Source organism: Tachypleus tridentatus, chromosome 2, assembly GCF_004210375.1.
Source record: "Tachypleus tridentatus isolate NWPU-2018 chromosome 2, ASM421037v1, whole genome shotgun sequence".
In the NCBI taxonomy this organism is placed as follows: domain Eukaryota; kingdom Metazoa; phylum Arthropoda; class Merostomata; order Xiphosura; family Limulidae; genus Tachypleus; species Tachypleus tridentatus.
Window position 1 is genome coordinate 69,978,223 of NC_134826.1, and position 27,169 is coordinate 70,005,391.

At 34.2% G+C, this 27,169-nt stretch overlaps 1 protein-coding gene across 10 annotated transcripts in view; it reads right to left on the minus strand.

Moving 5' to 3' along the window:
- Positions 1 to 2,811: 2,811 nt before the first annotated feature.
- Positions 2,812 to 27,169, minus strand: part of LOC143244164 (leupaxin-like) — a 34,260-nt gene continuing 9,902 nt past the window's right edge. For 8 of the 10 annotated variants that reach the window (XM_076488341.1, XM_076488346.1, XM_076488342.1 and 5 more), the window contains 8 exons: positions 17,168 to 17,319; positions 15,352 to 15,526; positions 14,603 to 14,750; positions 11,800 to 11,953; positions 9,708 to 9,911; positions 6,027 to 6,200; positions 4,741 to 4,971; positions 2,812 to 4,317 (listed from right to left, as the gene is read on the minus strand). In XM_076488341.1, the coding sequence (XP_076344456.1) occupies positions 4,051 to 4,317; positions 4,741 to 4,971; positions 6,027 to 6,200; positions 9,708 to 9,911; positions 11,800 to 11,953; positions 14,603 to 14,750; positions 15,352 to 15,526; positions 17,168 to 17,319 (1,505 nt within the window). In that variant the 3' untranslated portion in view covers positions 2,812 to 4,050. Of the gene's footprint in view, positions 4,318 to 4,740; positions 4,972 to 6,026; positions 6,201 to 9,707; positions 9,912 to 11,799; positions 11,954 to 14,602; positions 14,751 to 15,351; positions 15,527 to 17,167; positions 17,320 to 18,584; positions 18,634 to 24,099; positions 24,654 to 27,169 lie in introns of those variants that run through there. The other 2 variants (XM_076488339.1, XM_076488340.1) reach the window with 2 other exon arrangements.

Here is a 27,169-nt window from a genome sequence, read left to right on the forward strand (position 1 = left end):
TATTAATCAAAAACATTTTTTCTGCCTTACTCGGGTTCTTGATAGATGAGGTAGGTGAAAGATAAGTTTTCCGTCCCCAGGTTCCGCCATATTGAGAGCAGGGTTTTTTATAAGAGAAATCTTACGATAATACTGCAAAATTTTAATATTTACGGCTTGTTGAGATTTTACTGTATTTTATTTATTTATTCTAGATACATTTCTAGATCTACTTGTATTCCAGATTCAGTTAAATGCACGTGTTAAGTTTTATTAAATCATCTAAAGGCAACATGCACATTAGATTTATTTCTTTGCTTTTCTTAAACATAAAGCTGTACAGTGAACTATCTGTGCTCTGTCAACCGTAGGTATCAAACCCAGTATTTTGCGTTATGAGCTCTTATATTTACAGTTCAGCTACTCAGAAAATAATCACCAACTATATCCTTTAAAACAATAGTGGACACATCCCGAGTGATTATGTTTAATCTCTTGATGATACAAGGTCTTTTTCTGGTACTTTTGTAACTTGTTAATAAGTTTCTTACGAGGTTTAGCTAAGGATAGAGGGTTAATACTTTGTTTACGTTGATAGAACATGAATTGTTGGTTTTTTTTAATTTCGCACAAAGCTAAATGAGGGCTATCTGCGCTAGCCGTCCCTAATTTAGCAGTGTAAGACTAGAGGGAAGGCAACTAGTCATCACCACCCACTGCCAACTCTTGGGCTACTCTTTTACCAACGAATAGTGGGATTGACCGTCACATATAACACCCTCACAACTGAAAGGGTAAATATGTTGGGTGCAACGGGGATAAAGCACGAAACCAGTCCCAGATTCAAACAGAAAGACGTCGTCATACGCTGTCTCTGAGATGAAGCTTGAGAATTGATTTGTTTTGAATTTCACACAAAGCTACATGAGGGCTATCTGAGCTAGCCGTCCTTAATTTAGCAGGGAAAGCCAGAGGGAAGACAGCTGGTCATCGTCATCCACAGCCAACAGGAGAATCAACTGCCCCCCAATTCCATCCACACTAAAAATCATTCCCTCATTGAAGAATTAAGATAGAAGATACTAAAATTCATGAAGATAAACATATACTCTTCAAAAAAAGAAACGCAAAAGGGATATTTTTGTTATTTTAAAGAGAAATATATGTAATAACGTTACAAGCTCAGAGTATGTGATGTTACTCGTGTTAAGGCACTAATTGTCAGACCAAAATGACAATAAAAGTTGTGCACTTTGAAAACGGAGGAAAACATCGGATTTTTCGCCAAAACGCATGCGTATCCAATAATTTGTTTGAAAGATCTGCATGTTCTATAAGTGCAACATGTGCAAAATCCCTATAAAAGTGACAGGTTCTCGGTTTCCATAGCTCAGTGTTAAGCCACCGACACGCAATACAGTTACGCCAAGACTGACTGAAGCACAACGCAACAACGCCATAGGTCGCTTGGAAGCAGGCGAATCTCGATCAGATGTTGCCAGAGCTGTGAATGCCCACCCAAGCACCATCACAAGGCTATGGGATCGTCACCAACAACATGGATCAACTCGTGATCTTTCACGATCTGGCAGACCTCGTGTAACCACGCCCGCACAAGATCGCAACATCCGGTTACGTCACCTTCGGGATAGGACCACCACTGTGACGTCTACTGCCTCGACCATACCAGGGCTGCGTAGGATTTCCGATCAGATCGTACGCAACCGTCTACGAGATTCTTAGGCCCCATGTGCAACCCATCATGGTGAACGTCAACGACGTTTTTCAACATGACAACGCTCGTCCTCACACAGCCCGACTCACCACTGTCTTCTTGAGACACCACAACAACAACGTTCTTCCCTGGCCCTCCAGATCACCAGATTTAAACCCCATCGAACATCTTTGGGACGAGTTGGACCGACGTCTGCGACGGCAACAACCTCACCCGTAGACTCTACCTCAGCTTGCAGCAGCTTTGCAGGCTGAGTGGACAGTCATTCCACAGGATGTGATTCGTCATCTCATCGCTTCCATGGACAGGAGATGCCAAGCAGTTATTGATGCTCACGGGGGGCATACTCGTTATTGACGTTGAGTGACGTTAAACTTCACCTAGTGAGCGTGGACTTCGCCTTTGCAGACTTTGGATGTTCAGCAGTGAATGTGCAAAGTTTCACACATGTCATACAGAACTACCCGGAATAAACTTGTTAACAATGTGTTTCATATTTTGCCTTTTGCGTTTCTTTTTTTGAAGAGTATATATTAGCTTGTCTTGTGTTTGTTTTCATTAACTGTAGTGCACAATAAAGACAAAACTTTTAAACTGTACCGACCGGTGGAATAAAAAGTAAAAACATTTAAACAGTACTGACTGGTCAGAAAAAAAAATTCTTTAAAAATGATGTTAGAAAATAAGATTACAATTTTCGTCAGAAAAGTTTCAAGGTACACTGAGATTAGATGTAGAAATTATGAGACTAAAGTTTTATAAACGTATTTGAAAATTACACTTACATTATGTTTTACGGACTGAAGTTGATATAATATTTACGTTGAAGTCGAGAGCATGGTATTCCTACTCAGAATCAGAGGAAAAAAAGTTATTTTTGTACATCTGTCCCTGATAAACAACACAATAAAAAATATTTCAGACTGTCAGTTATAAACATGGAACACAAAAGTAACCCACAACTACCATTTTTACAAGTTATGAGACCATGTCTAGTTCTTTAAAAGATCGTTTAGTGAGAGTGTTCATGATGAAACATAGTTGAATGAATGAACTAAATTCCATCAAGTCATGATTACACCAAATACACAACACACACTTGTTTAAAGTTTTATTTTTATTCATACAGAATATAAAGTTATCTCAAAACTCTTATTGTTAGAGAATACAAAGCTGTTCACTGATCAACATATGTAGAGTTGAAATCAAAACAGTATTTGCCTAAGATTTCTCATAGAACAAAACAATAAAGCTTTAAATACAAAGAAACCTGGAAGATTGTATACGATAACAAAATAAATAATACTTTTAAAACTACACTTCTACTTTAAAAGATTCATGTTAAAAAGTTTATTTTATAATCCCAAAGATAAAAATAACTTGCATGATTAATAACTAGCAATTAGCCACATACGTAATGCATCATTTTAGTTTAGAAGGATGAAAACCTTTACCCTAGGTTTCTTCAGAAAACAGTGCCTTTTAATATACATCTAAGAATATTCAGAAGTCTTCATAAAGAGATTTATTAATATAGTATTCATTATATTTCTTTAACTTTTTTTTTCACCATTTCCTTAAAAACAAAACAGCACCATTTTAGTTCTAATAAACACAACAGAAAAATCAGATGAAGTAACAATTCTAGATTAAGAATAGAGGTTAGCATCAATCCTGAGAGACACAGAGACGTCCCAGATGCTTAGTTTCTTATCTTTCTATCTTCTTTTCTCTGCCACATTATTCACTTTATACCAGAATTATTTAAAACTTATTTTATTAGTTATATCATAAATGGACTCCCTTAACCCACTAAATCATTGGAAGATTAAACTTACCAAAAACAAGTCGAAATATTTACATTTGTTCACTTCAATACACAACTTTACATCACTCAAAGATATAAACATTGTATGATATTCCACTAACAAACAGTACATTGTTGAAAATACAATATCTCAACAAAATATTTCTCTCACGATGTACAGAATCATCTATGATTATTCCGACATCAAACCTTCTTGATACAGGGAGAGGAATCTTATAACAGTTAACAATACATTTTGGAACAACCGTCTGCATTTTAAAGATGTGAGTCTAAAGGAGTGTAAGCACTTTGTGTTATTTACTCAAGATCAAAAGTTATTCACTGCTGCAACCATGTTGCCAGTAAAAATATAGAGAATACAACAATACAAATATAAATGATAATAAATTTAACGATTATACTAAACCATCTGTTTCAGGACAACATTTTTCAAGCACAAGCAACTGAACTGTTGCTATGAAGGTGATACATGAGATTCACTTTGTGGGACAGACTGTTTTATTACTCTCTAACCAAAAAGTTTCTCAAAGCAAGCATGGCAATATGGTTTGTCATTCTGTTCCTTGAAAGTTCCCTTGCTGAGCTGTTTTAGGCAGAAGGAACACACAAAATGTTCCGGATGAAATTTCCGGAACATAGCTGTAATGCAGCGCCCAGAAATTGGTTTGTGGCAGCCAGCACAAAGTGAGCCCCGCTTAGCATGATAGTGGATTTCGCAGTAAGGTTGTCCCTCGTGGTCGTAGAAACTGCCTCCATTGAAGGGCTGCCTGCAGTCCTAAAAATAGTAAGAAAATATTAACAGAGCTATTTATGATTCCAACTTGTGTTTCAACAGTTAATAATCAAGTCATGTTGTTAGCTAATGGTGATTAACAATTTTCTAATTTGTTCCAAGAAATTATTCATTGGTATATGCCATCAACAGTAAGAGCCAGTGGTTGATAACTGAATCACAATGTTATAGAACAGTAAAAATACCATGTGCATATTAACTCAGACATTTTCTCAATCTCTACTGGTACTTGTGCATTTTATGTTACACAAATGTTTTACCAAAACTGCATGCCTGTTTGTTAACTATGGTTTTATGAATACAAGAAAGTCCTTACATAACAAGCAATGTTCACAATCATAATAAATAAATTAAAAATTCAATGAATGTTTATTTACAATCTAAAATTTCACATCTTACACTTACCCAACAAACAAAACACCCAGGATGCCACTGATTGTTCAGTGCTGAGATGTAGTTTTCCGTGATTGGACGATTACAACCCCCACATTTTGGAGCAAAGAGTTCGTAATAGTCCTCGTGACAATACGGTTTCCCATCTCTTTCGTGGAACCCATCTTCATCAAACTGCTGGCCACACTGAGTGCAAAAGAAGTGTTCAGGGTGCCAAGTCTTGTCCAAAGCCATCACACATTTCTGTGAGAATACACCAAAAGACAGCCATGTTTTCACCAGAGTCTACCAGTACTAAACCAATATAACCACTTGACATTTCAACAGTTACATATGCTACCACATGATGTAGCTATTTTAGTATTCTACTGATGGATTAAATTTTAAAATACTTGAAGTGTTTTAATCTAAATACAGTCAAACATACATAAAAACCCACTGTTTTGCAGACTTAATTGTTCAAATCCTGACAAACTATAAAGAAAGTGTACTTAAAAAATTTGTCTGTAGTTTCTGAAGACAAGAAACCCACTTGAAGTAAAAATGTATTTCAATACAGTTGGTATGGGTATTAGCACTTTAATTAAAATAAAGTAGAGAACAACTCTATGTTACATAACTTTTTGTAAGCCTGAAGATGACCTAAAAAGGTTGAAACATTGTCCTCTACTATATTTTAATTTAAGTTTTTATACCCATACCAGCCATCTTGAAAAAACATGTTTCATAGTTTTATGATTAAAAACAGTGTAATAACACCAGAAGAGAATAAACTGCAGAAATGTTAAATTTTCTAAATAACTTATAAATTCACAACATCATTGAGAAGTTTAAATGTTTTTATTTACATGTTACACACGAATATCCTTTTAAATCACTGGAAGTTTGGAATTTTTGTCCAGTCCACTATAAATTTATCAAAGTTTTAAGAGTTAGAAAAACAAAAACCGACGTCTTTTTGGCACAACAAAAGTTAAAACTTTTATTATCAGATCCAGCCGACCAGTTCTGGTACCACAGTTACCATCATCATTGTAACTAGTACCACACAATTCATTCTGCAAAAAAACTCATTTTGTGTGATTTTTTTTACTCTTAATATAGTATCACAAAGTGCCTCAATAGACATTTTTCATTGGTGTCACATAACTAATGCAATATTAAATATTTTTACTTATTATCTATTGTTCATCTAAAACTAAAAGTGGAACTGTGAGAGTTGTCTCTCTACAAAAACAGTATAGAAAGAGTTTAAAAACAAAGCAAACATCAAAGACTTGAAAAAAAAAAAGACTCACATCTAGAATCGGCCCATTGCAGTAGGCACAACGAGGAGAGAAAATATTGTGATAGTCCATTTCACAATAGGGATCTCCATCTCGCTCAAAAAAGTTTTTTGTCCCCAACTCTTCATTGCAGTGTTTACAAGTGAAATGTTCCGGATGCCACGTCCTTCCTAAAGCAGTCACCACCTACCACAGATTCACAGCTTTTCATACAACTTTCCTAAATAGGCAAAACCTTAACTTGCAGCTACAACTAATGGAATATAATCTAAATTTACAACAACATGTGAATTTACTTTAAGAAAATGATACTTTGTCTACTGGACTGTACTTTATATGAGACTGCTTCACTGTGTAACTAGTTTACAGAAACACTTTGCACAGCCTTGTTAAACATTAAGATAATACACACTGCTGCTTTAAGTTATTAACCCATTGCCTTACAATTTTTTTCCTTAAAATTTGACTCATTTAGAATAAACAACTCATATTATATAATGCAAAATATTTTATTTAATGTTTATACAACAGTAACCTTAAATATTGGTTTATATGTACCTCTATTAATTAAAAACAGCTTTTGAAATAATTTGTCAAGGTTAAGAAATACCCAAGTATGTTCACACTATTCCTCAAACTTTTCTGTAAAAGTTATGCTGTCTCACTACAGTTGATACTTGAAGGGTTGTCTTCAAAAATGTAGCAAGTTACTTAAGTAAGACAGTCATGTGAAGCCACAAAGTGAGCCAGCATTTAGACCCAGATAAACTGTGTGCCAATGGCACTGGAGTAGAATTAAAGGTTCAAACAGTTTCACAAAAGTAATGTGTCAATTTCAGCTTGCATATAGAATAAATAATACAGAAAACACAGAAATAATATACCATGACAAGTTACTGATTCAAATAGTCAGATAATTATTCCATTATATTTATTTATGTCAGTGGCATACTCCCATTTCCCTACTCCTGTTTTAGTCACATGGTGAGCACAAGAGAGGGCTGACTTAGGTAAACACCCACCTTTAACTTGGAGTTAGTGGCAGTATTTGAGAGATATTTCTGGTGAGACCAGATTAACAAGTATACATAAACTGCACCACAGTTTTGGGCCCCAATTCAACTGAACTGTAGGAGCTCAGTCAATATTAGTCTCACCCCTCCACCCCCACCACAAACCACTTGTGAAATGAAGGCTCCTACTGTTGAGCTACTTTCTTTTAAAATGTCTATTCCCTGAACTACTTAAGTTTGTGGAAAATATTCAGTGTTTATACAAATTTATATTGATTAATTCATTTTATCATCTCTCAAATTTGTCAACAAAAGTTAAACATAATTAATGTATTTCAAAAATAACAGATTACTAGCAAATTCTAGTTTATGTCGTAAATCTGAAATACGATGTTCTCTATTTGAAAGAAACAAATGATGCATAACATTTTAATCTAGTAGTAATTATAAGAATACAAGTAATGAATAACATGATAATATGTCAAGTACGCTTTACATGTCATATGCAATTAATGTGGTCATTTTTAGTTACTCAACTGGGGAGGAAAAATTAGCTGATGTGTTGAAATATCCATAACACAATTTATAGGTAATGCCATTTCAAGAACATTATAATGTAAAGAGATGTCACATTTCCTTCTTCCACTACTGGTGATATTTGATATAATGGTTCTACTTCAGCGGTTACCAACTTATGATGACGAGAAACCCCTTTGAAGTAAAAATGTATCTCAAGATGACTTGTATGAGTACTAAAACTTTAATTAATATAAAATACAAAATAATGTTTCTGCCTTCTTAGGTCATCTTCAGGTTAACAGAGAGGTAATTCTCTTTGTTAAACTAAAGATTACCTAAGAAGGTCAAAACATTGTTTTGTACTTTATTTTAATTGAAGTTTTAACAACCATACCAGCCATCTTGAGGATACATGATTAACAACTGTTGCCAGCCATCTTGAGGATACATGATTAACAACCATACCAGCCATCTTGAGGATACATGATTAACAACTGTTGCTTTACAGTGTAATCCTATTTTGGGAGGCTTTTGGGCAATATACTAAGGGTAAATGTTGTCCCCTTCCTTTTTACTGGTTTCTAAAGTTCACCAACCACACACAAATGGTGACTATAGAGCAATCCTAATAAACACAGTCCATGGGACATGTCTGTGAATCATTTCCAATAAATATGCATCTTCTAGAAGAACTGGCATATTATTTGATTCTTTGTCTTGCTGGATCCATACTTTAATGGCACTCAATCTATACAAAAAGATCAGGTTCTTATGATATAGTAAGGTTAGTACTTTAAGTCAGATAACACGTACAGCTCATCTTGCTTGACACTATGGGTACATAATTTAGTATTATAACTATAATCTGTTTCCACTATAAATCTACTTTTGTGACATGCTCTGTACCATTACTGAAAGGTTATATCAGCAGAATAAATTGTCCTGATCTTTGCAGATGCTTAATTACAAACACACATACATTTGTCAAATCTTACCTACCAACCCTACAGTCCATTAACTTTCACGTACCAGTCATACAGCCTTGGGCTGTTGGTCTTCTAACCGTCCACATGCTCTGGAAGTTTGTGAACATCGTATTTACAGTTTCAAGAAAAGATCCTACATTTGGTGTTACAGGTCAACCACTTCATGTATTGTTTCTGTTGAGTTTTCATCTTATCACTGGTGTGAAACTGATAGAAAGTCACAAAAAAGCTGGGTTTTTTTCCTACCTCTAGTGTGAAACTAATAGATGGTCAGAGAAAAGCTGTTTTTTTCATACCTCTAATGTAAAACTAATAGAAAATCATAGAAAAGCTGTTTTTTCTTTCCTACCTCTAGTGTGAAACTAATAGAAAGTCACAGAGAAGATGGTTTTCATCTTATCACTGGTGTGAAACTGATAGAAAGTCACAGAAAAGCTATTTTATTTTTCACAGCTGTGATTACTCCTTCCCTTGTTTTGCCAATAACTTCCATTAACCCTTTCATCAAATATTAAATCCCTGGAGCTCGTATATTTTTTATAATTACAGAATACAAGAAAGTCCTGAAACATAACCTTCCTAGAAGCTTACTTTATGCAGCCTCCACACTCCAAATCACCACATATCAACTGAATTGCATCGAAAGGATCAGCAGTTTTTAATTTGTATAAACAGATGGTCAATGTGAAGTAAATTTCCACCAAAGGTCATAAATAATATTACATATTTTATTTATGTTCTATGATATGTGGAAACAATAATAAAATACTTCTAAAAAACTTGATGCACATAGATATCCTAAAAAAAACTTGCTCATAGAAATTTTTAAAGGAATATTACTTTTTTTCTTATGCATGCAGCATGGTATTAAATTTGATATACCTTTTAACTTTAGTTAACATAAAAAATTAAGAAAACAATCCTGTCTACTCCATAATGGCAAGAAAACTCACTTGTAGAGAAAATTATATATGTAAAAAATAGCTGGTATGGATGGAGAAAGCACTATGTAGAGGAGCAAACATCATTTCAACCTTCTTCGATCATCGCCAGAAAGTCGAAATGTTGTTCACTCCTCTACATAGTGCTTTCTCTACCCATACCAGCTGTTTTTTACATATATAATCCTGTCTACAAGTGAGCACCTTAAGTAAAGTCTGTAAGCCTTAGCATACCTGTCCAACAATAGGCTTATTACAGGCAGTGCAATGACCTTTGGCTGTAGTATTGACCCCTTGCTTGTTCATATCACACTGAAGAGTGCCCAGCATAGAGTCCAGCTGGTTATTTCGATCAGGAGCTGGAGTAGATAGCTGCTTCAGTGGTTTCTGAGCCTTTGTATAGGCTGGTTCCTCTTCAGCTTGGGTGGTGTCTTTCAGCTGTGAATATTACAGTAACATTAAAAGTTCTAGAAGATTCTAAAAGTTTAAAGTTAGTTGTTTTTTTCTTGAATAAATATTCATGTACAAGGTTAACAAGAAGTTTCATCAACAAACTCAGTACTAGAAATTACAAACTAAAACACTTCAGATTCTTTATGTACCAGAATGGAACAGACAAGAGTTCAGTGAGCCCAGGTAGAAACCTCTAACTGCAATCTGTCATGTTGCTAAATCTTTCTTTTGTCTTGCTGGTTCAAGTCTATTGGTTACATCTTTTATTTTTACAATGTACCATTTCCTTTAATTCGCCACAATTACCGACTTTTTCATTTCAGAATCCTCATTTGATGTTTCAAACGAGTTTCTGTTTAATAAGTCTTTTATGAAATATTCATCACTAATGTAGTATTTATATATCATTTCCTTTTTAGAGAAATTGGTACACATATTTTCTGATATTGTTATACTACTAAGAAAATAATTTAGAGACTAAGTATGCCTAAGTACAAGTCCTATGAAAAAAAAGAAACATTATTTTGGATGTGTTGATAACTGAAATGATAAATCTTACTTTCTCTACTCAATATTCCAGCATGACTTGGCTTTTCTTTACATGAGTAATATGTAATAATGTCATAAAATATTACTGTTAATTTCAATGTAAAAATGAAGTTAAATTTCATAAACATACTTTCATTTTACTGGCAAGACTGACATAAGTGCTGCTTCCAGTTGTGCTGTGCATCAAAAACACTAACAGTAACAAGTCAATAAGGATTATCCAAGGAGTAAGCAAGGAAAATAGTGAAAGAATTATTTTAATTTGTAAGACATTGGAAAGATAAAGTATTCTCTTTGACCTGTTTTCAATATCACAATAACTAAGTTTGCAGTAAACACCGTGTCATCTGGAATGATAATGCAATTTATACATAATTAGGCAAGATTTTAAATTCTCTTCAAAGTAACATACATATGGCAGAAACAGCCTTTAATAGAGTGTATAGGTGTACTTCTTCCGATACCTACATACAAAATATGATGGTTCTTTCAGAATTGTTGCACAAAGCTATATATAAAGTTAACTGTGCGTAACCACCATCCATAATTTTGACCCAACAAACAGGAGGAAAAAAAAACAGTCGAAACCAACTCTCAAGCTACTCTTGTCTGATAGTGGAACCTGACTGTCTCTCTTAGAGCAGACTCACACCCTCAAAGTTAATAGCACATTTCTCATAAATATATTATAATTTCTAGGATTCACAGTTCAGGGATGCTAATTACTAGGCTGCACTGGCCCAGCATGATGCGTAGTCAGAAAAAAAATCTACTGATGGTTGATAAAGACAGTTTGAACAGATCTTCATTCGAGCAAACTCAAAACAAACATAGCACACTTACAAATCAGAAAAAATACTAAAATACAACTGTTACAACAGATGTTTGGATAACATTACTGATGAGAATATATCTGAATTCTTACATTATCAATTCAGTTTTGTTACTTTGAAATTGACATAATCAGTTTAATGGTTTTAAGAACTAAGAAAAAAATAAGAAACTCTCATTAAATCCAAGTTCAAACAGAAAACATTGCTGTAGTCAACCTTGTCAATAAGGTTGCTTAACTTTATATCATAGGCCTAACAATGAAAATACCAATGCATAATGAGCATATGTATAATTTTGCTGACAACAAATGACTAAAAGACATTAATTTTTGGTTATAGTTTAGTCTAAATGAATCATACATAATTAAATATAACACACACACACCAATAATTCTATAATTTAAACTGTACTGAAATACAATACAATGCCATTCAATTCTTCAGATAAATATTTCCAAGTTCCAGCTTGCACAGAGTTCATCAAACCTTACTTTAAAGTCAGAGAGTGAGGCCATGAGGTCATCCAGCTCTTTGGTGGCTGAAGATGCCATTGGTACAGGTGATGATGAATAGTAATCTGCTGATGATGGAGAGCTGAGAGCAGCGACCGTCTGTAGTTGGACAGACTGGGATGGATGTTTGCTCCTAGAAACAGTTTTATTCAACACTTCTCAATTCAGATTAAGCCTCTATAAGAATTTTCACACACAAAATGTTTAATAATGCATGTTATATCTGAAAGGTTCTCCTGTTTACTAAATGAACAAATAAAAAACAAGAATGGCCTTCATGTGCCATTGCCCTCTTTCTGTTTTTTACTTCATCAAAAGATGTAAAGAACTTTTTTATTAAAATAATTAAAATGAACTAAATTGATGAAAAAAGACAAACACTTTCAAATATTCCTTACAGTAAAATAACTTAAGCCTTGTGTTCGGGATAACAACCCCTGCTGCATGTGAATATACAAGTCATTGACAAAATAACCTTGGTAACCTGGTCTCTCAATGACAACAGTCCCAAGTTCAAACTGCTAAAGACATCTCAAGGACGTACCTTGCAGCCATTTAGAACAAATCAGTATTAACATTACAGCTACATAATGAAAACTGATAACTTGTCACACTTATCTGGTTAAACAATATAATAATCCTTCACTTCTTACATTTATTAACATTAACACTAAACCACACCTTTTGATTGCAAAATACTCAAAACAATGTGCATAATATATATATAAATATTTTAAGACAAAACTCTCTGTGTTATAAAGATATATTAACTAATTTCATTGCCCAAATTTATTACCAGCTGACAAGAATCTCTGGTGAAAAAGAAAGTAAAAATAACATTGTTATTGAACAATACAAAACTACAAATGCTAAAATTAGAGGTTCAACTCCCCTCAGTGGGCTCAGCAGATAGCCTAATATGGCTTTGCTATAAGAAAACACATACATAAAACTATTAATAAAAGTGATTCTTTATCAGTAAAACTGATTATGTGATGATACTATAACATTTACATGTTACTACGTTTTACTTTTAATTAAGACTTAAAATAAAATTTGACTCTAGGTGGTGTATGACAAGATGATGGTTATAAAAATGAAACTAGAAAAAAGGATGGTAGATGACATAATATGTAATATATAATAACCCACTTTGCTTTCTGCAGATAGATTTGATTTGTTTGGACTAAATCATGACTGGCACATTAGAAATGTATATATATTTTGTAATGACAACTCTACAATGCATTATTACAATATTACTCTACTTGTATATAAAAAAACACAAGCCATAGTTTAGAAACATAGACTTATCAGCTTTTATAACTCTATACTTCCCAACACTTTACAAATAACAGCATGAGAACTTACTCTTGTTATTAAAATGTCACAACAGAAGACTTGCAATCACTTGTTTGACCGACCCACTTTGGAAGTGCCTTGTTAGAAACTAAGTAGCTAGCGAAGTCTTTTTAGCATCTGTTTATACAGACCAAATGCAGAGAGAGAGAGAGAGCTAAATATAGCTACTACTGGGCTGAACTAAAAGAACTAAGTTCCTTCTGTTTTTATAAACATCTGGACTGAGTCATAGCACAAAGGAAAGAAACATTAATAAATGGATTCCAAACTAAAAGTAATAAAGACATTTTTTCACCATTCATAAAACACCAAATGTCCAGTATACATGTGGTCAAAGTTACATAAAACAGCTGTGATCAAAATGAAGGTGGAATACATCAGAAGTCATGATTGGCTCTGTGCTTGATACACAATATACACATTCAATTTGGATATTTTAAGTCTTGAACTCAATAGACAGCTTTATATTCTTATTTCTGCAACTGATTTAAATAATTAATGCAATTCTGTTGCAACATGTACAATCTAGATTATGTATAACCAAATGTTTTTCTAACAGAATAATGTTTTGAAGGTTAATAGCAAAAATGGAACTATATACCATTACATGCATCCACAGTCTTGGAAACATACTTTCAAATGTTTATATAGAATTATTTACAGAAAACAAGTTGAACTTCAATATATTTACAAGTAATTACATGATTGTGAAAAATTAACTTTTACATAACTGTACACTGAAAATGATTCAAATTATATTATCAGGAGACAAAGTGAATATTAAAATTGTAGATAATGTTCATAATTCAGTTGAATGAAACAAACAAAGTAGCACTTTTTCACAACTGTTGGTGATAACTGACAAGTCACGTATACAATGGAACAGTTTTGTTGCTATTCGTTTCCACTGTTCTACAAAAACTGAAGTACAGATAAATAAAATTGAAACATTTAATTAAGGGTTTCTTAGTACAAAAAAACAACAACAAACATTACTAACATTTTCTATTGTGTGTGAAAATAAACTTTGGAGAGTAAAACTGAACTGTTAATGGTTTCTGCTACAAAATAAATATATTGGTCACAGCAAGTAGATGTTGGACAGTAAAACTGAACTGTTAATGGTTTCTGCTACAAGGTAAATATGCCAGTTACATTTGTATCCTCCAAGTTCTAACTCACAACCAAAATCACTAGAAATAAAGCACAACATATTTCTGTTAAGCATCACCTATATATATATATATATATATATATATAAGTGAAACTTGAATAAAAACAGACCAAAATTATGCACTTTTAAAGATCAAAATAACAACCTGTATAAACAACATACGGGTATAAGAACCATAATTAATTTATACAAAGCTATACGAATAAGTAATCTAGATATATATATGTTCAACCAAAAACTACTAACTTTTGTACTGTATCGGGCACTGAACATTCAACGTCCTGGATGGTACTGACATCCTGGATGGTATTGACGGGAGAAGAGACAGTGTGATACTTTGGAGATGCAGGAGAAAAACTACAGGAATCATTAACTGTAGGTTGGTTGTAGCTGTCTGTACCAAATTAACATTAATTTTATTATAAAACTAACATACAAATTAAAATATTGACTATTATTATGTATCATTATGCAGTTACAAATTAATGTCAAGATATCTTAACCGTAAGTAAATGTATTAACTAAACACAGCAACAACATTCACAAGACACATATAATCAGGAACTGAATACACTGTGGCTACTTATTATGGCTTCTTTTACACATGCAATTACACAACCACACATAGTAATGCATTCACTTATCTAGTTACTATACCAGATGTGGAAATGGAAATTATATTCCTAATAATTAAACCAAACATAGCAATGAATTCATATATTCCATTACTACACAATAAGAAGTAATGTACACACTTATTTAATTACTAGCTGTGTGGTAATTAACAACATACTCCATTACTAAGCCAGACAATATTTATAAAGATATTTAGGAGTTTCATACTCCCATCTTTTGTAGTTCACATTAAATGTTCAATAAAAAGGAACAACACAGAGGCTCCAGAAAATAAATAATTTGCTAAGTTTAGCATGTTCCACAAAAACCTTTACATACTTATAAAAATCAGAAGAAAAAAACAGAATGAAACATTCCACCTTTCATTTCAGGGTAAGTCATAAACCGTGCTGTGTTTAGGTCTTCCAGAAGAGTGTCTAATTCTGTCAAGTTACTTTCTAGTGTTGTTTCTAGCTTTGGGCTGAACTGTTGATGTTGGGACACAGGAGTTGCCATGGTAATCTCTTGGATCATCTGTTGATTCTGATAGATGGGCTAAACAAACCAAACAAGTCTTTTCTTACATGTCTACTACTAAAATGAAATATTTTTATCCTATCTCTACATTTACTTGGTAAATTAAAGTTTATTGGAAAGCTTAAATTAACAAGTCTATTTTGTGTAACCAACAGATTCTTAAGAGTAGACGACACCAGTGCATGCAAGTAAACAATGAGAGTAAACGGAGAGATAAGACAATGTGTATAGATCAACAAACAGGATAAAGTGTGTGAAAGAGAAGAATTAGAGAGAGTGTGTATCTGACTGTAAGAACAGGAAAAAATAGAAAGTGTAGAAGTAGTGTGTGTGTGTGTGTGTGAAGACAAGTAAGAATGTGGATAGGAGAGAACATATTTTGAAGGAGACACAGGAGATCTTGTATGAGGGAACAGACTGTAGCAGCTAAGTGTAAGAAACCCAAATTATATGTAACAAATATTATACAAACCAGTGTACGTTTTGTGAAAATTTCCATTCTGTACAAATATCTTCCAGGAAATATATTTCAGCAGAGGAATAATCAGAAGTGAAATTCTAAAAACCCAAAGTAATCAACTTATTTTCAAAACTTGGACAAAGCTGTGATATCTAAAAAGTAAATAAAGAACCAAGATACAACTGTTATACCTAAGTAGTACATAAAGAATCTAGGTACAGCTGTGATATCTGAGTAGTACATAAAGAATCTAGGTACAGCTGTGATATCTGAGTAGTACATAAAGAATCTAGGTACAGCTGTAATATCTGAGTAGTACATAAAGAATCTAGGTACAGCTGTAATATCTAAGTAGTACATAAAGAATCTAGGTACAGCTGTGATATCTGAGTAGTACATAAAGAATCTAGGTACAGCTGTGATATCTGAGTAGTACATAAAGAATCTAGGTACAGCTGTGATATCTGAGTAGTACATAAAGAATCTAGGTACAGCTGTGATATCTGAGTAGTACATAAAGAATCTAGGTACAGCTGTAATATCTGAGTAGTACATAAAGAATCTAGGTACAGCTGTAATATCTAAGTAGTACATAAAGAATCTAGGTACAGCTGTGATATCTGAGTAGTACATAAAGAATCTAGGTACAGCTGTGATATCTGAGTAGTACATAAAGAATCTAGGTACAGCTGTGATATCTGAGTAGTACATAAAGAATCTAGGTACAGCTGTGATATCTGAGTAGTACATAAAGAATCTAGGTACAGCTGTGATATCTGAGCAGTACATAAATAATCTAGGTACAGCTGTGATATCTGAGCAGTACATAAATAATCTAGGTACAGCTGTGATATCTGAGTAATGATTTCTATTTATGAAATCCATAAACTAAGCTCCAAGGATAAGGTACCATACTTAGTCACAGTTAGTCCATCAGAAAAGTTTGAAAACTATATGTTCTATAGACACATGTACATAGAATAAGTGATGTCATAAACCAACCTAGACTGTATTAGCAGATCAGTTGATATAAGAGTGTTATTACAACAAAGTACTAAAACAGGAAATAACATCACCATACTGTCTTATCCAACCACACCTCTCTAACAGATATAACAAGATAATACAAAAAAGTGACTTTATTTCTTCAGAGTAATGTTCTTACAATAAAAAGAAAGTAAATCATGGCAACAACTTACACTTTTCTCTGTGTAATATGCCTTCTGACCATCAGCATTTGAGGATTGGCTATGTAAGGGATAATCTTCTATCATTGTAGAAGAGGACTGGTGACCAGTACTGGAGTGATTTAAGTTGGTCCTTGTGTTCTGGAGGTCAGCCAACAGAGCATCTACAAAAATTTATATATTCATATCAGGGATTTATTGAACCCAGTCAATGACTGGGTAGGTAAGTACTTACAGATGTATTCACAGTTTAATTTTAAAGTATCCTATAAAATTATATTCACTGGCAAGATATATCTGCACCACAAACACAACTAAACAACTACTTTAATTAATGTATGATAGTATGGATACATGTAAGACATATCTGTACTTCAAACATCACTAGAATGTAAACATTTGTAGGTTTGTTAAATATAAAATACCATATCAAATGACAAGATATATTAGTATCTCAATCACCACTGAAGATATTCAAAGTTCTGTTACTATATCACAGACAACAATGGAATATATAACTTTAAAAAAATAAAATCACTCAATTTCAAATTTACTTTTACTACTTTTTGTACAGCAAAACTCTCTTAATCCAGGAAGTCTCTTAATTTTGAAAATGCAGTATACCAGTTTTTCCCAAATGGAGAGATCCTTGGTCTTTTTCATAAAATTCTCTTGTAAAAATGTTTAGAAGTACCATCCTCACCAAAACTTTAAACTTCACATTAATAATGTAAATTTATATTTCTAGATAAATGCTGTTTTTTAATTTCACACAAAACTATACAAGGATTATCTGCGTTCGCCGTCCCTAATTTATCAGTTTAAGACAAGAGGGAAGGCAGCCAGCTAGTCATCACCACCCACAGCCAACTCTTGGGCTACTCTTTTACCAATGAATTGTTGGATTGGCCATCACTTATAACAGCCCTATAAATTTTATCAATTGTTACCACTATCAAAGAATATTATTTTTAGTATTTTGTTCATACCTGTAGAATGAAACAGATCTGCGATAATAATCATTCTTTTACATTTATTAGTTAGGCCTATTGCCCATATTTGATGACAATTATTTTAGATGCAAATATTAAATTGAACTACATAATCAAAATTATAATTTTATACAATTCAAGACAGTAGATATTTGAATACGTAAAGTGGAAGAAAATATCCTTTTTATATACAATATATAGAAATGATTACATCTTGTTCATTTAAATATGCATGTTTATAGTTACTGGATTGATTAGCCATGAGGTTGTACAAGTAAATTTATGTTCACGTTAGTATTACACAGTTAACATGGATCTCAATTTACGTGACCAACCCTTGTATACACTAGAAAGAAGGAATTTAACTTTTGTTTTTGTCATTACGTAGACTGAACGTTGGATTATTTTCATCTGATGATTAAAAAAAAACAACTCACCAACGAAAGAATATATACGTATATTCATCTCCATATTGTGTGTGTGGTTTAAAAACAAACAAACTCGTTTTACATTCCAAGAATACAGCTGGCTTTCATGCTAGCGTCTGACAGATTTTCAAAAAAATCTTAACACGTCTGACATGAATGAGCTCAGCATCGGACGGAAATCCCGTTCAAACACAAACACACGTGCTGTATTAGTATTGCGCGCGAAAACGTGAAGATTCCCGTGAAACTAACGAAGTCAGTAAAATGCATAAAAAAATACTGAAATGCGTCACCTTTCAGCTAACAGGTACATCCTGGCAGACTTCCTTGTAGAAATGTGGAGGTCTGAACTAAACCCAGAAGTTCAGAAAAATTATAAATAAAACAAAGTTTGAACTTTAATCAGTGATGTCGAGAAAACCCACTTGTAGAGAAATATATATGCAAAAATGGCTCGTTTGGGTTGAGAAAATATTTTACATAGAGGAGCGAACAACGTTTCGACCTTCTTCGGTCATCGTCAGGTTCACAAGGCTTCTTTACTTATACAACAACTTAAACCCAAAATAAACCAATATAAAGGAACGCCTTTATACCTATATTAATATAATAAAATAAATAAAATTTTATATTCAAACATCTAACACTGCCCTATACATTCCGACACTCAGTTACACAACCCCTTTCAAACATGTGGTCAGCTTCCGGTCAGTTACCTCTTTCTTTGTAAACCTGACGATGACCGAAGAAGGTCGAAACGTTGTTCGCTCTTCTATGTAAAATATTTTCTCAACCCAAACGAGCCGTTTTTCCATATATAAAGTTTGAAATTTGGCAGACTTTTATATTATGACAACTTATACAGCACTGATAATAAAAATTACCGTTTTACCTTTAATGTATGTATTTATTACAGCAAAGCCACATCCAGCTATCTGCTATGTCCACCGAGAGGAATCGAACCCCTGATTTTAGCGTTGTAAATTCTTACACTTACCGCTATCCCAGCTAGGGGTGGCAGGTGGTTAAGGAGCTCGACTCGTAATCCGAAAGTCGCAGGTTCGAATCTCCGTCACACAATACATGCTCGCTATTTCAGCCGTAGGGGCGTTATTATGTGATGGTCAATCCTACTATTCGTTGGTAAAAGAGTAGCTCAAGAGTTGGCGGTGGGTGGTAATGACTAACTACCTTCCGTCTAGTCTAGTCTTACACTGCTAAATTAGGGACGGCTAGCGCAGATAACCCTCGTATAGCTTTGCGCGAAATTCAAAACAAACCAAACCCAGCGAGGGTCCTTCCCTTTAATATTCCGGAACTTTTCAAAATATAATTTTATTTTTACATGAATTTCACCCGAACTCGCTGGATTAAAACAATTTGAAAATACTTAGTGTTTATTGGGGAGGCATATTCTTTCCCGAGTTTTGTAAAATCAACTAGTTTCTATCAATCTGTCCAAACAACTGTACCTGTTATCATCAGTCAAGCTACGTCGGCACCCTGCCTCAAACTTCTTCACATTAAAGTATTGCTCTTTATTTATTTATTTCGACTGTTAGATGTTCCACTTTTATTTATTTATTTATGTTTACAAAAAACTCGCAGTTCACTTTATAAAGACATATCTCTCCGATATACTTACAGTAAAATTTGTCTGACAGGCAACCATAAGTTATGTAGTAGTTATTTATCGAGATAAAATATTGTATCTCAGAATATAAAACCCAATTAATACAAATAACTTGCATAATTTTTAAGGGTCGATGGTTCGAATCCCCTTCACCGGAGATGCTCACCCTTTCAGCCGGGTGGGGGGGACATTATAATGTTACGATTAATCTCTTGTAATATTGACTGGTTGCTTTCTCTCTAGTCTATCAGTTTTAAATTATGGGCGTCTAGTGTAGATAAGCATCGTACAGTTTTGCGCGAAATTCAAAATAAACGAAACCAATCCATGATTTAAAAACAAACAAACAAACAAAAGAAACCAAGGGAACAGGGTTGGGGAAGTAATTCAAGTCACACAATCACTAATAATTCACAACGACATCACTGGCTGTTCTATTTCTTCTTCTGTGCTATTAAAAAGCTATACTTCATACCTATGGTAAATAGTGGTACTTGTGTTTTACCAGTACGCTTTTTAACAAGGCCAGTGTAAACCGTTTTCTAAAATTAGTTCATACACTTCTGTAACCAAACATGGATAACCAGAAAATGCATATATTTCTACAGTACGTAAAAGGACGACGTCATAGTCACATGGTGCCATGTTTCTAAAGGTAGCGTCATCTAGCCGAATCCAAACTAAAAGTTTCCCCGTCGGGGCAGTGGTAAGTTTACAAACTTACAACGCTGTAATGCATGGTTTGATTCACTACGGTGGACACAGCAAATAGCCCAATTTGCTTTTGCTCCAAGACAAACAAACCGAACTACAAACACTTTTAAAGTGATAAGTATTGTATGGTAAATAATTTGTGCAAACTTTTTAAGACTTATATACTTGTACTAATATGTTATTATTTCAGATAAAACTGAAAAAACAACAACAACAAACAACTGATAACTTAAACCTCATATCACTTTTCACTCAAACCCTTCAAGTACAGGAAGTTAAACCTAAACCATATTTCGTAACAAAGTTAAAAGGTTAAGTCACAGAGAACCATTCTTTATTCAAAACTGCTGACAAGTTGTTTATCGTCCAGCTAAATAATGGGTTATCAACGCTCTTTCTACCACGTAGAATCAAACTCTGGATTTGACAATTACATAAATTTAATGAAAGAAATATTAAATTAGTTTACTTATTGTTTAATATCAACAATCATGTGGATCCTTCTTTTTTACTAGATTGTACAACTTTTATACATTTGTTCTTTAACTTTATAACGATATGATACATTGTACTTATTTTATGATTAAAAAACAACGTTCCGTCCATTACTATGTTTGCTGTATTCCAGCCAACAAGATGAGCTATGGTACTGAAGGAAACCAGTCGTCGCTAGTGGAAATGGCAGGTATGAAACATTATACCTTTTCCTTCTTGGAAAAAAACCTTATGGGACCGAATAAAGATTATACCATTTAAAAATACATGGCCAACACTAATATACTGTAACAAATTTATGATGTTAAAAAAAAAAGCACGTAGGTTTAAGAATGATGAGATAAAACGAAAATCCTACAACCAGGGCGCTTTCGAAAGGTTCATACTATGACAAATATAATGAATCAAAACAGTAACCCCGGTTACAAACCTAAGAGCAAAACATTACTTTATAAACGAGGTTAACCCGGGAAGGAAGAGAAATAACCCCTTACTTTGTTTTAGCTCCAGATTGTTTATCGGGAACTAGATCCTTTTCAGAATCAGGAAGTGTCAAGTTTTATACTTTTTTTTTTAATGTTTGTTTTGAATTTCGCGCAAAACTACACGAGGGCTATCTGCACCAACCGTTACTAATTTAGCAGCGAAATACAAGAGGAGAGGCAGATAGTCATCACCACCCACCACCAACTCTTGGAGTACTGGGCTTCACCGTCATATTATAACGCCCCCACAGCTGAAAGGGCAACCATGTTCGGTGTGACGGAGATTCGAACCCGCAAGTACAAATTGCGAGTCGAGCGCTCCCTAACCACCGATCATGTTAGGCCTATTACCGTGTTGAGTCTCGAGTGTGTCCTTGCACAGCAATGACCGCCAAAGCCCCTCATTTTGAAAAGCCCCCAATGGCAAAATGGTATGTTTGCAGACTTATACTGCTAGAAACCGGGTTTCGATACCCGTAATGGGTAGAGCACAGATAGTCCTTTGTGTAGCTTTGTGCTTAATAACAAATAACAAAAGAATTAAAACAAATAAATACTACCTTCTAATCACAGAAAGCTACCTACGTATATTCAGTAATAAGCACAGCTAATTAAATACCCTGTCCAAACATCTTACAGAAAATAATTACAATGCAGTGTTTCCTCAGTTCCGTATCCTCGCTATTAAAAATATTTTTGACCGAAAGTTAAGTCCCTTACTCGATGAATTTTGACACAACCAAAGCTACTGTCATTTCAGAATGTAAATATTTATTTTAAATATAAACATCTAAGTTGATGTCCAACTCTACTAAGCCTACTTTATTTTTTTTTTCGTTTAATTTAGCAATAGGAATAAAAATTACGATACGAACTGAAGTGTTAAATGTACATTATAATACATTCACAATTATTTCTTACTCATAACGCTTGGCCAGGCGGTTAGGGCGTTCGGCTAGTAATCCGAAAGTCGCGGGTTCGAATCTCAGTCGCATTATAAAGTTACAGTCAACCCCACTATTCGTTGGTAAAATAGTAGCTCACCCAAGAATTGGCGGTGGGTGAAGACTAGCTGCCTTCCGCCTCTAGTCTTACACTGCTAAATTAAGAACGACTAGCGCAGATATCCCTCGTGTGCTTTGCACGAAATTTAAATAAAAAACAAACTCCTAACGCTTTTATTTTTACCTTCATTGTCATAAGCTATCCAAGATTTTGTGATATCCATTTCTAGGTTCCATGCCCAGTGACAACATAACACAGTTACCATTTAATTTTCTACGCTTTAACTCGCTTTCATTATTAAGGTTGATATAACCACCATTAACTACAAAAGAATGAAGGTTAACACACTAGGTACTGACTGACACTTATCCCTGCATGATAATTCGTAACAAATTAACCAAAAATGACAATGGAAAATTTATTATCTTTAAAATAAACCATTGTATCAACACGGAGAAAGTTAACCTTTATTAATTAACATATACCCTAATTCTTTTGCAATATACGAAGGCAAATAAAACACTTTTGTTGAATATAAAAATTCGAGATGTAGGTGTTACCACTATCGAGTGCAAGCTTTTATTATTAGTTTAGATGTAACAATTCCCATATTTTGGTACATGTTCTACCAGATGTCTAGCTAAAAACCTTAATAATTTTAATCTATCATAAACCATTTGTTTCAGCATTTCACGTAAAGGACTATCTGCCCATAACATTTCCTGCTTTTGGAAAGAGTAGAGGATATCAGCTAGTCAACAGCGCTCACCGCCGACACTTGGGACACTCTCATCTGACCAATAATGAGATTTAACGGTCACTCTTATAACGCATTGACGACTTAACGTGCAGATTGCGTATATTTTGACAACGGGATGCGAGCTAAGGAATTCTCGAATTAACAACTGTTCAACTACGGTTAATATACTGATATTTGTTCCACTTATAGCTAAAGCTTTAAAACCTCCATCTTTTACGACTAACTTAACATAATGTATTATTAACTGCTTTTATAATTCAGAAACTTTAAGACACTGTAGTTATTTCTCTGCTACTTAATTTTCCACATACAGTTACAAAACCAAAATAATATAAGTTATTTACAATTTACTACTTCAAACGTTACTTAATTAACATAATTCTAGATTTGTAATTTTTCATCTGATATACTGGTTTACATCAAAGTACTTACACGCTGGAGGAACGTTCCTCGTTCCTGGTGAAAGATAAGGCTTAAAAATCTCAGTAGTCATTGGTCCATCCATCCGAACAAAACTACAGTCTAACAAAATATGGAAGTCTCGCGCGCAACAGTCAGTCGCTTTCAACCGTTGTTTGAATACTTTTCAATAAAACACACACACACAACTATAATCACGACACAGAAATATCCAACTAAATTAGTATACTCCTTATGTGGGTGTCATATCTGGGTTATCCACCCTTTAAATCACGTGACAGCCTCTTCATGACCCGTTAGGACCGCCAAAAGGTCATATCTTTGGTGCTAGCATTTAACAACATCGAGCGAAAAACAAAAACAATTAGCACCACTGTAGTTTACTCATTGGAAACTGGTTCAAACTCTTGACGATTCACACAAATATGGCCTATAAATCATTTTTGTTAGACATAATTAGCAGCATGGCGAACATCTTGGTAATGGGAGAAAACTAGGTTGTGTCTAACATTGTAGGCAACTTGTTACTTCCAGAAACCTGGTAAGTCAACGTCAACTTGTGGATTGAGCTAAAGAAAACAAGGACACGACCCCAAAAACATTTCTAGTTTTTAAAATAAAAAAACAAAAAAACAGTGGGTGACCACGTCACAATGAGGTCAATACTTACTTCTTTTTCCTGGTATTTCATATGAACTAAGTCTTAATTAACTAATTTCTAAAGAAATGAGCCGTCATAAACATCTGGATAATACAGGTTACAAATGTAAACACTGGGCAACCTCCTGTATCCACCACGGAGAATCGAACCCTGAATTTTAGCATCGTAAATCTGTAGACTTACCGCTATCCCACCGAAGAACACCAAACCCTGTCACGAATATAGTAATTTAAACACAAAATCCATGCTTTACTATTTACGTTATTATTGTGGCACGTGGTTCATTTTAGATCATAATGACATGTCAGTTATCATGCGAACATGTACACAGAAGATTAGGCTAAGAACAGGAATAACTGTAAACGTCACCGGCGAAAGCCAAGTGAAGTAATTAGACAATTAAGAACTTATTTAACTATCTTTCACTCTCCTCTGTAAGAACTCACTTGAAAACGTAACCTTTAATATCACACAATGAACAATAGCTTTCTAAGCCTTACGCACGTGGCTTTAAAATACTCGAGCCAATAGCACTAAGAGCACTTTATTAACGTTTCTTCTTAGGCCTTAAATAACTGATTGTTTTGTTTGCTTTGTGAATTTCGCGTAAAGCTACACCAGGGTTTTCTGCGCTAGCAGTCCCTAATTATCAGTGTAAGGCTAGAGGGAAGACAGCCAGTCATCACCACCAAATGCCAACTCTTGGGTTACTCTTTTACCAACAAACAGTTGGATTAACCGTCACATCATAACGAGCCCACAGCTGAGAGGGCGAGCATGTTTGGTGTGACGGGGATGCGAACCTGCCATCCTCGGATTATGAGTCGAGTGCTTTAAACACCTGACCTAGCCGGGCCTATAACCGATTGATTTCAGTTGATTCACAATCAGTTTAACGCATTTTTCTATATTATTTATAGAACAAAGTCACTGTGGTTAAAAGGTTTTGTTGGTTATAAAGTTCATAAGTTACAGTGAGTTTTGTTAATTAAAGGGTTAAACCTGCACTGCGGTCGTCACTCAATCAAAAGTTAAAGGTAAATTTTTTGGTTCAGACTGTGCTACTAACTTAAAAAAGGCCATCCTAAACAGCATTATTAACGTCATTAATACACAAACGTGGCTCCAATCTCGTGCCTACTTAACAAATCAAACAGAGAATAGCACTCCACGTACGTGAACAAAATTAGGTTTCACTGTTATTACTATGAATCATCATGTATGTTCTAGATTTTCTAACCCTAAAAGACCATATTTATGTCCTTAAAATTTTCAAACAAGCGCTTAAATAGGTTTCTCCATACTGTACTAAAACAGGAATTCGGCTCGTAGTACAAGACTAATATTTCCACAAAAATGCCCTCAAGCGAGTAAATTCAAGATGTTTTGAGATAAACCATGTGTATATTGTATCATAGTGTAAGATTTGTTTCTTTTGTTTTTAAATTTCGCGCAAAGCTACATGAGGTGTTTCTGCGCTAGCTATCCCTAATTTATCAGTGTAAGACTACATGGAAGGCAGTTAGTTACCAACCGCCAACTCTTGAACTACTCTTTTTACCAACGAATAGTGGGATGGACCAAAATATTATAACGCCCTCACGGCTGAAATGGCGAGCATGTTTGGTGTGACGGGGATTCGAACCCGCGACCCTCAGATTACGAGTCGAGCGTCCTTTAACCACTTGTCGATCCCGGGCCTGTGTGAGCTTCGTTCACATAAAATCCTTGACCTCTTGATAAAAAATTCTAATACTGAAACATCATGAACTAATGTAATAATATGAAGTAACGATTTTTAAATTTATATTAAAATCAACACACGAGGACTCACTGATGGTGTTGTATCGTTACCTTGACTACAGTGTTTTACTACACTCAATACGTGTCATATTCTGTTACCTTGACTACAGTGTTTTAGTACACTCAATACGTGTCATATTCTGTTACCTTGACTACAGTGTTTTAGTACACTCAAGAACCTACTGATGGTGTCGTGTCACATTCTGTTACCTTGACTACAGTGTTTTAATACACTCAATACGTGTCATATTCTGTTACCTTGACTACAGTGTTTTACCACACTCAATACGTGTCATATCTTGTTACCTTGACTACAGAGTTTTACTACACTCAATACGTGTCATATTCTGTTACCTTGACTACAGTGTTTTAGTACACTCAATACGTGTCATATCCTGTTACCTTGACTACAGTGTTTTACTACACTCAATACGTGTCATATCTTGTTACCTTGACTACAGAGTTTTACTACACTCAATACGTGTCATATTCTGTTACCTTGACCACAGTGTTTTACTACACTCAATACGTGTCATATTCTGTTACCTTGACCACAGTGTTTCACTACACTCAATACGTGTTATATTCTGTTACCTTGACTACAGTGTTTTAGTACAC